This window comes from Thunnus albacares, chromosome 6 (assembly GCF_914725855.1).
Source record: "Thunnus albacares chromosome 6, fThuAlb1.1, whole genome shotgun sequence".
Classification (NCBI taxonomy): Eukaryota; Metazoa; Chordata; class Actinopteri; order Scombriformes; family Scombridae; genus Thunnus; species Thunnus albacares.
Window position 1 is genome coordinate 7,139,105 of NC_058111.1, and position 15,075 is coordinate 7,154,179.

General features: G+C 39.7%; 2 protein-coding genes across 11 annotated transcripts in view; both read right to left on the reverse strand.

Moving 5' to 3' along the window:
• Positions 1-35: 35 nt before the first annotated feature.
• Positions 36-7,021, reverse strand: LOC122983928 (galectin-4-like). Its single transcript, XM_044354126.1, has 14 exons — positions 6,603-7,021; positions 5,775-5,863; positions 5,140-5,344; positions 4,840-4,953; positions 3,951-4,052; positions 3,844-3,900; positions 3,657-3,719; positions 3,126-3,152; positions 2,922-2,957; positions 2,709-2,735; positions 2,578-2,607; positions 801-889; positions 551-716; positions 36-417 (listed from the first exon to the last, which is right to left on the reverse strand). The coding sequence occupies exons 1-14, from the start codon at positions 6,645-6,647 to the stop codon at positions 271-273; spliced, it is 1,197 nt and encodes a 398-aa protein (XP_044210061.1). The 5' UTR covers positions 6,648-7,021; the 3' UTR covers positions 36-270.
• A 1,725-nt stretch (positions 7,022-8,746) lies between these two features.
• The window catches only part of ryr1b (ryanodine receptor 1b (skeletal)), a 76,531-nt gene continuing 70,202 nt past the window's right edge, over positions 8,747-15,075 (reverse strand). For all 10 annotated transcript variants that reach the window (XM_044353335.1, XM_044353331.1, XM_044353326.1 and 7 more), the window contains 13 exons: positions 14,766-14,852; positions 14,354-14,608; positions 14,137-14,267; positions 13,159-13,201; positions 12,932-13,065; positions 12,781-12,841; positions 12,549-12,695; positions 12,329-12,463; positions 12,065-12,221; positions 11,387-11,451; positions 11,169-11,269; positions 10,929-10,980; positions 8,747-10,842 (listed from right to left, as the gene is read on the reverse strand). In XM_044353335.1, coding sequence (XP_044209270.1) covers positions 10,747-10,842; positions 10,929-10,980; positions 11,169-11,269; positions 11,387-11,451; positions 12,065-12,221; positions 12,329-12,463; positions 12,549-12,695; positions 12,781-12,841; positions 12,932-13,065; positions 13,159-13,201; positions 14,137-14,267; positions 14,354-14,608; positions 14,766-14,852 — 1,464 coding nt within the window. In that variant the 3' untranslated portion in view covers positions 8,747-10,746. The remainder of the gene's footprint in view (positions 10,843-10,928; positions 10,981-11,168; positions 11,270-11,386; positions 11,452-12,064; positions 12,222-12,328; positions 12,464-12,548; positions 12,696-12,780; positions 12,842-12,931; positions 13,066-13,158; positions 13,202-14,136; positions 14,268-14,353; positions 14,609-14,765; positions 14,853-15,075) is intronic.

The following is a 15,075-nucleotide window of genomic DNA, read 5'->3' on the forward strand; positions in this document are numbered from 1 at the left end:
TTTGATGTGGTCAGTATAAATCTCATACATCCAGATGTTTTAGTGACATGTTTATTGATTCAGTTTATCAGGTATGAACAATACAGTTGATAATGAGGTAAAGTTTTGTCTTATTGATATTTATGATCAGACAGCAGGAAGATTATGAACCTGAGATGAACAACACAGGGGCTGATATATCCTCTGAAATATCACCCGACACCTAAAAAGCACATGAAATAGTTGAATAATGTACAGAATGAATACTATGATGTGTAGGTGTGTGAGGTTTCAGAAGTGAATGTAGGAGATCTGCATATCGCCTTCAATCTCCAGCATGTCAATCTCATTAAAGGACTGGAAGCGGTGGAAGAAATTGAACAGATGCTGCCCGTTCACAAAGACCTTAAATCTCTGGTTCCCGCAGCGAATTGACATCTGAGAAACAAAGACAGAGAAATCAAGACACTGCTCAGCCATAGTCAGTCAAAACAACACAGACCACACCTAAATCACGTAGGAATTAATAATGAGAGGAAAATATGAAGAATGAATGACTGATACTACTTACATCAAAGTACTGTCCCTCCATGAAGGGGTTCATGCTGACGTCTCTCTCCTCCTGACCCCAGTCACCTCCAATCATGCTGTTTCTCACCACAATCCCCTCCCTCACTCTGGGGTTCATGTGGAAGGCGATGTCCCGAGATCTGCTCGACATGAAGTTGATGCATATGCTGCAACACAAGAGACCCAAGACTGTCTGTTAGCATGCACATACCACCTTATACTGACGTATGCATGCACACTCACAAACACACCTGTCTGCTCCATAGTTCACCATGCCTCTGATGATGATGGTCCTCTTAGGGAACATCCCTCCTGGGATCATGTTGGAGTAGGGCAAGGACTTCAATCACACAGCAAAGACAAAATATGACATTAAACACAATAAAAAGACTCAATAGCAACACCTATGGCCACTATGAGATAATTTTTATATTCCTATATCCTACTGGGGCAAAATCATGTGATGCTTGGCCTGAGGAATGTGTATGTTACCTAAATCAAGAGTGTTTGCACTGTGCAGTGGTCATTTTAGGACATAGACTCAGTTTGTCAGGTTCAGCTCAGCTTTAAACTGTAAATCACCGTCGCAGCTGTGCTTAGGCTGAGTTTAGCTAAATGCAATTGCAGTCAGCATGCTGACAACTATTGGATGTAAATGCTGACATTTACTATGTTAACATGCTCTCAGTTACTCACTAGAATAAAAAACACAATTTCCAAGTTTTTATCTTCCTTGTTTTTTCTTCTTCATTATAATTTCTTAGTTACTGAATCCTTAATTGAACGGATTTACTGGAAGTGATAGTGTGTGATTATGTCTGCGCTGATGTTTGTTTGACGAATTTAATGTATTGCAGTTCCTCTGTGTGACCACTAGAGGGCACTAAATATCCTGATTAATACACTCAGGTCATGTTCAAAAGACAAGTGACCGCAATAACATGGTGAGTGTGAGGCTACTTTCCAGTAGCTTTGTAAACTAGACGGACATATTGTTGCGTAAGGACATTGGTGCCAGTTGTCCACTTATCTAACTGAACAAATTTAAAGGACCAGTGTGTAGAATTTAGTGGCATCTAGCAGTGAGGTTGCAGATTGCAACAAATTGAATACCCCTCCCCCATGGATATATCGTGAGAGCTGGATACCGGACCGAAAATGGCGCCCCTTTCACTCTAATAAGAATTGCTCGCCTAGCACATACGCTAAAAAAAGTTTCTAGCTTCCAGGCTTGCTTCCACGTTGTGCGGCCTCCTGCTGGCCCCGCCTGCGAGTTCCTGCTCTTATAATACATCTTATCTTATAATGTATCCATTCATTCTCTTTCTAAGCATGTAGGAGAACCTACGGTGGCTGTGAAACAAACAAAACAAAAACAAAAAACAAAAAACAAAACGCAAAAGGCCCTCCCTGGAGCCAGTGTTTGGTTTGTCCATTCTGGGCTACTGTAGAGTGGCCGTGCAACCTGAGAGGCTCAAAGGAAGAGGACAAAAGGCTCATTCTAAGGTAACAAAAACACAGCAATTGTTATTTTCAGGTGATTATATACTAATTAAAACATACTTATGAATATTATATCCCATTAGATGCCACTAAATTCTACACACTGCACCTTTAAAGCTGAGAAAGTGTATCAATACATAAGTAACATGATTATGAATACCATACACCAAAAGACGCTATTTTTACGAATTTTAATTCTTATTGCAGTTCTGTCTTGCGACCACTGGATGGTAGCAAACACTCAGGATTAAAAACACAGGTCAACCGTCATCCGAAACAATGTCAAGGCAGACATAATAGCGTAGTTACACTTCAGTATCTAAATAGTGTAGATGCACTATCACAGGGATTAATAATGTAATCTGGAAACACACAATCAACCCTTCAAAGCCAAAGTGTCATAACAAGAAGTACAGTACACTATGTCTCCCATCAAAACACCAAAACCAAGTGACCACTGCAAACAAGGCCTCACAATAAGTGATTGTCAGTCAGTTTCCAGAGAGTGGAACATATTTTACTTACAGGATTGTAGACTGGCTGCCCACCCATGCTCTGTAACGAGATTAACAGATATAAGATTTAAGGATGAAAATATCACATATACACAGAGGAGATGTTGACTTTATGAATGTGTAATTGTGCAGTATTCTCACCGGCAGGTTTGATCCTGGAAATCCTCCCTGACACAAGAAAAAACAAAGTAATTTGTACAAATTTAACACCACAGTCCACATTCAGTCTGATGATTACAAACTCACTTTTGTATTAAACATACATACACCATATTAAGTAGTTAAGTTTAATATAAAGCAATTAAATGTAAAAAAAAAAAAAAAATACATATGGAAAATAAAATTGTTTCATACCCCCATACCACCTCCCATGCCTCCTGGATAGCCACCCTGTGATGAAACAAACATTAAGTTTTGTTCTGTGATTTATTAGCTGAACATCTTCTTCTGTATTTTAGACGTACTTGTAATAGACGTAATATAAATAAAGGAATTTGAGCATGATCTGGATTCTGATGAAGATTAAAAATGAAAGTATTTATTTATAGTAACTCTTACCCCCATTCCACCTCCTGGATATCCACCCTGTGATGAAACAAATATTAAGTTTTGTTCTGTGATTTATTAGCTGAATGTAGGTAGTCTTCTTCTTCTGTATTTTAGATGTGCTTGTCATAGAGGTAATATAAATAAAGGCATTTCAGCATGATCTGGACTCTGATGAAGATTAGAAATGAAAGTATTTCTTTATAGTAACTCTTACCCCCATTTCATCTCCTGGATATCCACCCTGTATTGAGACAAATAGTAAGTTTTGTTCTGTGATTTATTAGCTAAACATCTTCTTCTTCTGTATTTTAGACATGTTTGTAAAAGACGCAATATAAATAAAGGAATCGGAGCAAGATCTGGACTCTGATGAAGATTGGAAATTAAAGTATTTATTTATAGTAACTCTTACCCCCATTCCACCTCCTGGATAGCAACCCTGTTGAAAGGTGGTGAACATGTTTAATACTGTTTAATGCTCTAATTTATTTAGTATTTATGGCCTGTCATGAACAATAAAGGCCTCTTTAGTGTACTTACTCCCATGTCACCTCCCATACCGCCTCCACCCATACCGCCTCCCATGCCACCTGGGTATCCTCCCTGGAAATCAGTTAGAAGAAGCAAAGGTTTGTGAAAATACATTTCACAATATTTTACTATATTTCCAGAATTATTCAAAGGAAACTGCATTAAAAGACAATGAACACCAACAGAAGTGACGTACCCCCATTCCACTTCCTGGATATCCTCCCTGTTTGAAAGAGCATGAACATGTTAAACACTGTGCAATTCTGTGTCGAATTAAATGTTCAAAAATATTAATGGCCTGACATGATTAAAGGTACTTACTCCCATGCCTCCGCCCATGCCTCCTCCCATGCCTCCGCCCATTCCTCCTCCCATGCCTCCGCCCATTCCTCCTCCCATTCCTGCCTAAAAAGACAAAAGTTTACAGTTTACAGGGATGTAAATAAAACTACTGCTAGTTCAACCACCTGTGCTACTATTTTTTGGGGCACTTTGCATTACAGCTTATTACAATTAAGTAATAATAATGTAACTTCTTGTAATAGCAGGGGAGGGCAATAGGGCAATAATGTGGCAATAACAAGTCATTTATTGGTAATAAAAGTGATTGTATCTAGGCAACTTCATAAGGCAGAAAAGGAGTATCTGCAGCAATGTTCAGGTTATATCAGCATAGTATTCTCTCAGTAATGACAAGCGCTGATATCAGCAACAAATCTTTTTTTAAAAAGAGGGAAACAGTGGTAACAGTATTCTAACGCTTCCTTATTTTCTTAAGGTGAAACAACTACTATTAACACTGCTGCTGCTGCTGCTGCTATACTATATGCACCCACAGTCACCCTATGCAACCATGACAAATCCTCTGACTGCTACCTAATTACACCCTGACACCCTAGAAACCACTAATTATACCTTAGCAACCATTAGTAATTGCCTACAGGAGAGGTAAGATATGGGTTTTTTTTATTGAAATGAGATTCCAGCGAAGCAATAAACATTTTAAACAAATTTAAATAAGCAAGCACAAACATATTGTAAACGTAATACAACATTTACTGTTCATACCACCTCGAGCACCCTGACGCAAAAGCAATCAGCTGTCCATGATTTATTCCTTAAGGCTCTAAAATGTAATTTCTTTTCCCAAGAAAAGCATAAAGCTGAAAGATTCAGGGACTGGACGTCTCACCCCTATGATATTAATGGTCTGGATGGAAACATCTCCTCCAATCTGCATTCCACGCACTCTGTCCATGGGGATACGGTGTTCGTAGGTGTGGAAGTCATTCCCCCTGACTTTGATCTGCAGCAGAATAATGTTAAATGTAAAGCAGAGTTTGTCATGGCACCATCAACACTGGTTCAGTAATAAATAATTATTTTTAGTCTGGTTAAGGAAAGTTATGTTCATCTCGCAACATACGAATTAGCAATAAGACTGCAGCAAAATAAATGTATGTGTGGACTTCTAACTTCTGTCTGGTCTGACCGTGTAGCCTTGTGAAGTGGCCATGATGACCATTTCAAAGGGCTCGCCCTTGCTGAAGGGCATATCACGAATCTTCTCCTCCTCGTCCCAGGAGTCATTCTGGCGAGTGTTGAAGACCACTTTGTCCCAGCCGTCAAAGCGAGGGTTGAAGTGGAGGGCGATGTCACTGGACTCGTACTCTCCACATAGCAGGTTGATGAAAAACCTGACAAAAGCAACAGCAGGCAAACCAGAGACATTATATCCCTGAATCCTGAAGTGACTAATAAGTTAGTTTAGTGTTAGAAAACAGAAGAAATGCAAACAGTTCAGGTGGGGCCAAGTCTTCTCACAAGAGAGCAAAAGATCTCATGATACAGTCAGGTATGTGTAGTGTTTACTTTGTCTGCTAATGGCCTGTAAAAATACCTTTGGCAACTCAGATACTACTATTTCGAAAAGGGGAGGGACAATGTCTGCTTTGATATCCATGAATGAAAAGAAACCTGCTCCACCCTGTGTGAGATTACACAATATGTAGCCTGTGCTTTCAAATGGTATCAAAAGGTTCACGGTTACTGTCATGGAAACGTCTCATACAATATGGACTGAACACACAAGATGTTTATTGTTAAACATTTGCTTTCTACACTCACCTGGTGATATCATCAGGAATGGATCCCTGGATGTAGATGGACGTACCGTCCCTCAGGCCTCCATAAATGGGCCCAAGATAAGGGATTGTCTGTACAGTGCAGAAAAATACTCAACCATACTGTCCAATGCAACCAAGCATGCAAGACACATCCCTGAATGTCAGCTACTTAGAGAGGAAACTCACAACATGTAGCTCTGGATAGAAATATCCAGACTCCCAAAAAAAATGTGTGTAGCAGTTGTGTAATGTTTATTATCCTTGGCTGTGGAGATGATTACTGTTCCTCTTAGGTTTATTTTAGTTTACATTTTCAAATATGAACACAGAATTCAAGACTATTTCTCTCACAAGACTCTTTCTTTCTAGATCTTTTTGGTTTTGGCCCATATTGCAATTTTCAATAAATACATTCACTAAATTCCATTATGTTAATTAAACTATGAATATCTACAGAAATTTCTAACAACAAGCTCACAGTTCAGTCCAGAATCTTTAATTCTTTATACTTAAATTAATGGGGGCAAATACTCATGCACTGACGTACTTAAAACATAGTTACTTTCATCTGGGCTACAAGCAAAAACAAGCCTGTAATATAATTATATACAAAGTCATCTGAAGAAGTTTGGAAACCCCATTAAGAAGCCAACTGGTGAACTCTTTTGTCTGAACTACGTCACACTAACATATTTTTAGCATTGCTGCCCCCGCAGGTGGTTAAATCCTAATCCCCTTGTATTAGTGTAATGCATTACCCACCAAGCTATACAGTGCATACAGGAACCATATAAAAGGGTATGATGGCTTTTAGCAGCAGGATACTTACAGGGTTATAGATTGGCTGGTAGCCAGGAGGAGCGACAAACGTCATGGCAGCAGTTGATGAGATGAAGAAGCAGATGGAAACAGGAGAACTGTCAGGCTGCTGGATGCCTCGTTTTATACAAGTGACGAGGGAGGGGCAGAGCAGGGTACCAAACCCAGGCCTACATCACCATGTTTACTTTGGAAGCACGAGATGCACATTAACCTTGGACCCAGCAGAGGAGTGGCACTTTATGACAATAGACAGAAAGTGTGTCTTTGTGTATGTACGTGCACGCATGTGTGTGCGTGAGAGAGAGATGTCTGAAGGCTACTTCTGGGGAAAAATTTCACTAAACACCCTTCTTGGACACTTTGTCCACTCGGGGTCAAAAGCCATGTTCCCAATTGTGAAAAAGCTGATTTTTGGGTCAGTGGTTAAGGTTAATGTCCCAAAAAGTGACCATGATCTGATATATATGTGTGTGTGTGTGTGTGTGTGTGTGTGTGTGTGTGTGGTCCAGGTATTCCTTATGTTTTGGGGATGTAAATCTGTTTACAGAGTCATGTTATGGGGACTCGCCTCCCTTATGGGGACAAAAAGCAAATCCCCTTAATGTAAATCATTAATTTTAGGGGGAAGACTTGGTTAAAATTTAAGGTAAGTTTAGAGTTATGTTAAGGTTAGGGTAAGGGTTAGGGTTAGGTATGTGGTGGTTAGGGTTAAGGTAAGGAAAAGTCTCCAGGAAATGAATGTAAGTCAATGTAATGTCCTCTGAAACACGACTGTGTGTGCAGAATGTGTAATGAAAAATCAACATGACATAACTGTACTCACTGTTGATGCAACTAGTATCCCTTCTAAATAACTACGGTTTATTGCTGTCCAAATTACTACACAGTGAAAAAAAAAACTTGCATAATAAAACATAAAACCTACAACTACCTATCTGTCAGAATATCAGAACATTTCTGATATATCGCTAAAAATATTTCCTGCCTTTCTTGGTGGTAGAAAAGACAACAAAGTGGAAATCTGTGGAGACATTATCTCAGTTCAGCCCATAAAGGTTTCATTCTTTTACACCCTAACTAATTGTGGGAGGGTGTGTGTATGAATCATGAAATATCCAGCGAGCCTGCCTACTAAAAGCAAACAGAAAGTGACCCTTATCTACCATTCAGGTCACTGTGTATAACTTTATATGCATACCACATGAAGGCAGGTTAGGCGAGGAGGTGCTTTACAAAGTGAGCATACAAGCTGGTTATGACACACACAGACATACAAGCGCACGCACACACTTAATCAGGACAAAGGCTGTCATAGTGATACATGGGTGTTTCCTGAAGAGCATAAAGCAAAATGATGGACTTTTGATATTTGATTAAGATAAAGAAAAGCCAAAGCCACAATAAAAATGTAACACTGACGCCTGAGAGACGGAACATTTAATTTAATACACTGTAAAGTAGGCGCCTTAATGTCATTTCAAGGTGAGTGTCGGTGTCAGTGAACCTTTTGCAGAGCATGAAGACCACAAAGGCCCAGTGATCTGCTAAAGATATTAAAGTATAATGACACATTTGTATCATGGCAGAACAAGAAAGAGGACGTTATTAGGAATAAACGTATCATGTACACCACTTAATATGATCTAATACTGTTTCCTTACAGTATCTGCATTGTACATATTATTATCTTAATGTAACACACATTTGTGGCTATCTTGAGGAACAGGTCAGTCAGAAAAACCAGCATGGGACAGATAATCAAACAGAAAATATCTCAAGCTGACAAGCATCTGTAAACGGATTTAAATGTATGTTATATATGCAAACTAATGCTGACTGCAACAATAGTCTCACTAGCTTAAACACACACACATATGCACAGACATTTGCCTGTAGAAACCTGAGCCTAAACCTAATTCTAACCCTAAAACCAAGTCTTATTTTTAAAAAATCCCTTGAGAAAGTGAGGGCCAGACAAAATGTTCTCATTTTCCAAATATGTCCTCACACTCAAGGTCTAAAACTGGTCCTCAAATAGGTAGAACAAGTAAAGCATTCACAGACACACAGACACACACACACACACACACACACACAGACAGTGAGAGCAAACAGCAGCTTGCATGTAAATGAGGACACATAATCCAGTGCTCCTTAAAATAATCTGTTTATTCTGTATTGAAACACAGGGTTCAGTCATAGGACACTCAGTCAGGTGGAAAGTAGTGATCTCCATTCAGCTCCATAACATCCAACCGCCTCTGTGCTGACCACAGAGGCAAACGCACACTTCAGAGTCCTCGGCAAACAAAGTACTGCTCTGCCTCTGACACAGCGAGTCATAACATTAAATACAAGATGGAGAGTTCGTGGGTTTGTGTGTGTGTGTGTGTGTGTGTGTGTGTGTGTAAAGGACGTACTGTTCTGAAAGAGGCATAGTGAGACAGAACTGTCTGAGATCAATGCATCACACATGACTTTCTTGATTGAGAAAAATAACTGATATGCTGGACTCCTAAAAATAGCTATCATAAAAACCTAACTAGCAAAAACAAAAGCTAATTTTCTCTTCTGACTGCAAACCCGGGCGTTTACTTCGACGTGACCAATCCTCTTCATCGGTGTGGATTTCACAACAGGACACATGACACGTTCATGTCCGACAAAGTAGCATGGATTGTTTAAATTCTTCAAAGCCCTAAAGAAAAATAAATATATGTATCTATGATTTATGTAAAATATGTATTTTCATCAAAAGGCCTCTAAGCAGCAGCCTAGTCATTACTCAGTTATACAGATGACGCGTCGGCCAAAATGTATACATTAAATACATTCATTACTTATTTTAATGCACTGACAAAAACTTATTGTGCATAAAGTGTCATAAAACAGACTGTTGGCCTGAAATACAGACGGGCTAAAACGGTCGTCTTCAGAGGATTTGACCTGCATATAAACAATAAATAAATAACCTTGGCATCCTCCTATATTGTATGTGTGTGTACATCATCACTATCTTATATGGCACAGAGACACCAGTGGAGATAGGGGACCACATACATCCAGGGACGCATCGTAAGACTTCAGAGTGCAAACTGGGTTTGTCTATACAGCTGATTCACACCAGTATGTGTCACGTACGCAGATGATACTGTTTTTTATTTTCTTGGCAAGTTAGTTTTCCACAAGAGAGTTCCCTTACATGATCTCTTAGGTTGAAGACACGTTTCTGAGTCTTGAAAGAGGAAGAAAAGGAGCGAGAGGGGGCCCGAAAAAATGTTCACTGCTCCCTCAAGGACCTTGAAGATGCGACTGTGAGTTGCTCTCTTTCAAAACTGTCTCATTGAAACACCAGAAATCATACATGAAATATCAGATGGCAGCAGCCACATACAAAAAAAATAAAATTCCAACCTTACTAACAATGTAAATAAAACATATTCACTCTAATCTCAAATAAAAGTTTTAAAACAAAGAACTATCTGATAGCCGAAGCAGTGACGTTGCTATAGGCACTATAACACAGTGTCTACACAGCCTGCGTAGCGAAAGCAGCACATTAGCAGAGCAGCAGCAGCAGCTGCTTCAGTCCTCTGTCTGTATCTACACAGGATGCGTTCAGGCACAGAATTAAGTGTAGGTCACCCGAGTTTTGGCAGCTATCAGAAACCCCACACACGATCATTGTAGCATTAGACGGACGACAGAAAAACACGGCTGAAACTCTTTCTATGTAGACAAGCTGTAATGTTACAACAGTAGCGACTGTAAGAGCCCGTTGTGTGTAGACACAATTGATATGCAAGGCAATCTATGTATAATTTACACAAAAAAAAGGCCATGTAGTGTATTCATAGTGGAATAAAAAGGCCCCTGGCTTCTTGTGTCTGTTTATGCCTCTGTGATATTATTACTCTGCTTTTCTCAAATCTGATCTGTCAACATTCTGCTGCAGGTGGAACTTGAGTGCAGTCAAAGTGTGCATAGCTTCAACAGAGGAGAGAAATGTGCAGACAAAAGGCAAAACTAAGACGTAGACATGTTCGATTTTTCTAAATTTCTAATCTCTCCTCTTTCTCTCTCTCTCTGAATTTCACTCCCCTCCTCTCTCCTCTCTTTCTCCCTCAGACGCACGTTCACAATGCGGGACGTTATCCGAGCTGATCCTCATACTGCTTCCTGAAGCAGTCTCCGGCAGGGAAGAAGTCCCAGCATCGCTCCTGGTACATCTTCCACACGTATGACTCCTGAAAGACACACAAGCGAAAAATGTCACAACATGAGACAGAATTGGAAATAATGAATGATTTTAGACATCGTATTATTTACTGACCTGTCCTGTGTGTTCTGTTTCATCTTTATTGATGAGATACATCAGGAAGAACCTGAAAGATAAAAGAGGAAATACAAAGAACAAGGTTATCCACTCATTAAAAACTATTATTTCTAAAAAAAATCAAGGATTTCAAGGCCGTCTGGAAGCTTGGAAATAAAGATAATTAATCTAAACATAAAAAAGAAACACATTTAAAGCAGTGCAATTGTCACATCTGCACTCTGAAAGGTAACTCACATGTAGTTGGCTAAGTTATGTTCTTCTAAGGTGTGCGTCTCGAAGCCATGCGGCGTCGTGTCAAAGTAGTCGCTTCCTATTCCACAGATGAAACACTTCGTCTGGAGGGGAGAAAGGACAGTTTAGATTAAACACGTCCCCGTTTTGTAACTGAAGGAGAATTGAAGGTGGATTAAATAAAGTGACCAATTAAATCCCAGTGAGACTCATTATCTTACCTCCATGTCCTCTCTAACCTGCTCCTGCTGGTCTCTCAGCTCTCCAAAGGCATCAATGATCAGACCTGACAGAGAGACAGAAAGACTTCTCGCTAAAGACACAGTTCAGAGGGTTTTCTTTTTGACAAACCTTCCCAGCCGGTCTAAGTCAGGACACCTTATTGTCACATCATGACAGAGAGGCAGGAAAACTGGATAACATCTTGTCTCTATCAGATCTTAATGATCAACTTCAAGCTTTAAAGCCACTGTGTGTAAAAGGTTAATGAGCACCTTTCAAATTATTCTGATGGTTTTTGTTTTGTAGAAAAATGAGATAATCCTCGGTATCTTCAGTGTCCCTGGGTCAGATCCGAGGGGGATGGAAGTACCAGTGTGCATTGCTGTCAGCCACAGCGTCTGATTGGATACTACCACTAAGGCACTGTATGGATAGTGACTATCAAATAAATGTATTGTTAATTATTTTAGTGTGAATATAACAGCATTTAAACTTTCTCCTCCAAACTCTTCTTCTCTTTCTGTCGCAAATAGATTGAATTCCAATACCGTACTTTAAATTATGAGCAGTTTTCTCATTGTGCAAGTGCAGCATGATGGTTGGAAGCACTGGATGCACTTTTGTTTGAGAAAATAATCACATAGCTAAAAACAAACTGGAGACAGGACTGTTCATACCCTGAATGATAGCCAACAGGATGACAATGACGAAGAAGAAGAAGGTGATGTCAAAGACCACTCGGTAGAGCTCGTATTCATCTCCAGCCGGGTCTTCAATTTCATCTCCTATACCACCACCAGCACGCACGCCGACATACATGTGGAACAGGTAACACTGTAGGGGGGGAGTAAGGGTGTAAGAGGTCAGCTTAGCAACCCGAAGAAAAGTTGACCTCTTCTAAATCATGCTTCATAGTTGCACTAATCTGTCCTATAACTCACAGTCATCATGTCGTCACACTTCATGTCCGGTTCATCCTCATCCTCACTCTTGTTGTAAAATTTGCGGAAGAAGTTGAAGGCCACCACAGTGTAGAGGTACACCACCACAGCCAGCAAACCCACTGTCATCACCAGCTGCAAAGAAAAGACAGATGTGTCATTTAGTACGAGGAAAGAGAGAAAGCCTCGTGATGCATCGTTAGAGTGGAAATGTGCAGACCTGTTTGCCATTGTGAGTGACGGAGGACAGAATGGTGCGCAGGGTTTTGACACCCATGGCGATGTCCAGAAGATGGCAAGCAAAGAAGAAGTTGTTGTAGTGTCCGAGCAGAGACATTAACAGGTACCAACACAGGTAGAGGAAAGTCTAAAAGGTGAAAAAAAAAGATGTCAGTAACATACTCAAGATTTTCTCATTATACATTATACCATGAACTGTTTCTTTGACTCACATTGTCAGTAAACACAACACCAAACTTCCAGATCTGGTACTTGATGTCAATAGATGTTATCCTGCAGAGAGAAAGACATGTTTGTTCTGTGTTGTTTTGTACTATAAACCTGTTAAAGAACTTGTTTATCTAAATACAGCACAGTACATACCAGGCGAACATTGAGGTGTCAGGTTCAGGCTTCTTTTCATGCATCATGGCACTGACGTCTAGAGAAGCCAAGTCCATACCGAGCAGCTCTGCAATCCTCTCTCTGCCGTAGATGTCACCGTATTTATCCAGCACCTAGATATCACACACTCATTGTCATTTATCTGCAAGGTACAGTATATCTCTAAAAAACACAGTTTGAACTAAAGCTGTCAGATAAAAACTCACCTTTCTTTTCACAAACTTGTCCCAGTAATTGTTGGGGAAAGTGCTGCATGTAAAGAGAAACATCATAAAATGTTCAGAGACAGTTAATTTCTAATTCTGTATATTAGAGGTCTGCAGTTGAAGCCTAATGTCAGGCATATTTTCAAAGGAATAGTGCTGGTTCGGGTCAGGTTCTGATGGTATATTAGTAGAGCCGACCGATATATTGATCAGCTGATCAGATATATCGGTATCAGCGTATATGTCGTCCACTATGTGCCAATATATATTTAGTTATATAGGCAGCTTTTTATATTTATTTGATATTTTTCTTAATTTAAGTTTAATATATATGTACTTGTTTTTTTTGTTGTGTTTTGCTGTGTTTTTTTATTTATAGTTATTTATAATTATTAAATGCCCAGTGAAGTTTACTGCTGCAATGCACTGATGTCATTTTATACAATAAAGTTTACTGTGAAACTGTAAAATATCATGCCACTATTACATATCTTTGTCAAGTGTTTGACTTGACATTTGAGGGATTATTGCAAATAATGTGTATTTATGTATATATCCTGTATATACAAGATTATCCGCTGATATATAGATATTGGGATTTTTTTACTCCCTAATATCAGCATTGGCCCCAAAAATCCAGTATCAGTCGGGCCCTATATATCAGTGCTATTAAATATCAAATATTATCATCAAGCATTACTTTCAATATCAAAATTGAAATGATAAAACTTAATATAATGAATACTGAGGACTTTGTTCTTGTGTCAGTCCAACACAAACACTGTTCTGACAGGTCATAACTTGCCAGATAGAAATAGTTATTCTCTTGGCTGCGCTAGATGATTATTCAATGAGAATATTAAGATGTAAATATATGTTGAAGAACTTTCAAGAGTCACCAATTTGTCAGGTTTTGTGAATTTAGTAAGTGTGTGACAATTTGGAGAAAGTTTGTGAAATTGCTCTGGCGTGTCTTACGGAGTGTTGAGCACCAGTCTGTCCCACTGGCCCTTGATGTCATCGTCCTCGGGCTGCTCAGTGACGTAGAGACCATCAAACTCCAGCTTTCTGGCCAGCTCCTTCTCTCTCTTGAAGATAACCAGAGGGACCTGGAGGAGGAACACGAGACAAACTGTATGAAACTTACGAGTAGACAAAGAAAACATCGGTGCAAAGAGGAGTAAACATCACGCACCTTGAGACAGTTGTAGCCGATGATGCAGAGGAAGGAGATTATGGTGTGGACGATACTTAAAAAGGCTAAAGCAGGTTCCATGTAGCCTGTGCTCTCCTCCAAGAAGTAATACAGGGGACCTTCATCATCTTCATCTTCTCCTCCCTCATCTAATCCAGAACCTTCCTCCTCAGCACCAGAGCCTTCAAACAAGCCAGAGCCCTCAAATAGACCAGAACCCTCAAAGTCCTCCTCACCTGGAGGACTGTCAGACACCTGGAGAGGTCAGACAGAAGATGAGTCCCGGAAGACTTGCTGAGTCTTGGGAGTACATTTTATATCTGCGGCATGACACCAAATTCTTTCTACTTTAAATAAGTTGTATCCGGGATCAGGTCAGAGGTGATAGTAGTTAGTTAAAAAAAGCACAGACCTTGTAGAAGAGCAGGATGAAATTGAGAGCGAAGGCGATGAACAGAGCCAAGAATCGCAGGTTGTAGAAGTTACGAGAAAGGTAGTTCTGGGAGGGAATAAAGACGTGAGTGAGACTTGAGTATAGTCTCAGCAAAGCACAAAAGAAACATTTTACTGCATTAATATTTGAACATGGATATATGCAACAACATGACAGTGGTTGCCAAATATTTACCACGGGTTAATACTCAGGCAAGCATACTGGGATAAGGCTGTCATGAAAAACTCTATCCCAAGAAAACAATGTGTTGACTCCCTAAATACCAAAC

Bases quoted from the DNA above. Each gene is read 5' to 3' on its own strand.
- LOC122983928 (XM_044354126.1), bottom strand. From the start codon at position 6,647: ATGACGTTTGTCGCTCCTCCTGGCTACCAGCCAATCTATAACCCT. The intron at 2,958-3,125 runs GTAAGAGTTACT...GTTTCATCACAG, and splicing joins ATCCAGGAGGTGGAATGGGG to GGTGGCTATCCAGGAGGCAT. The intron at 418-550 runs GTAAGTAGTATC...TTTGTTTCTCAG, and splicing joins TGGAGGGACAGTACTTTGAT to ATGTCAATTCGCTGCGGGAA.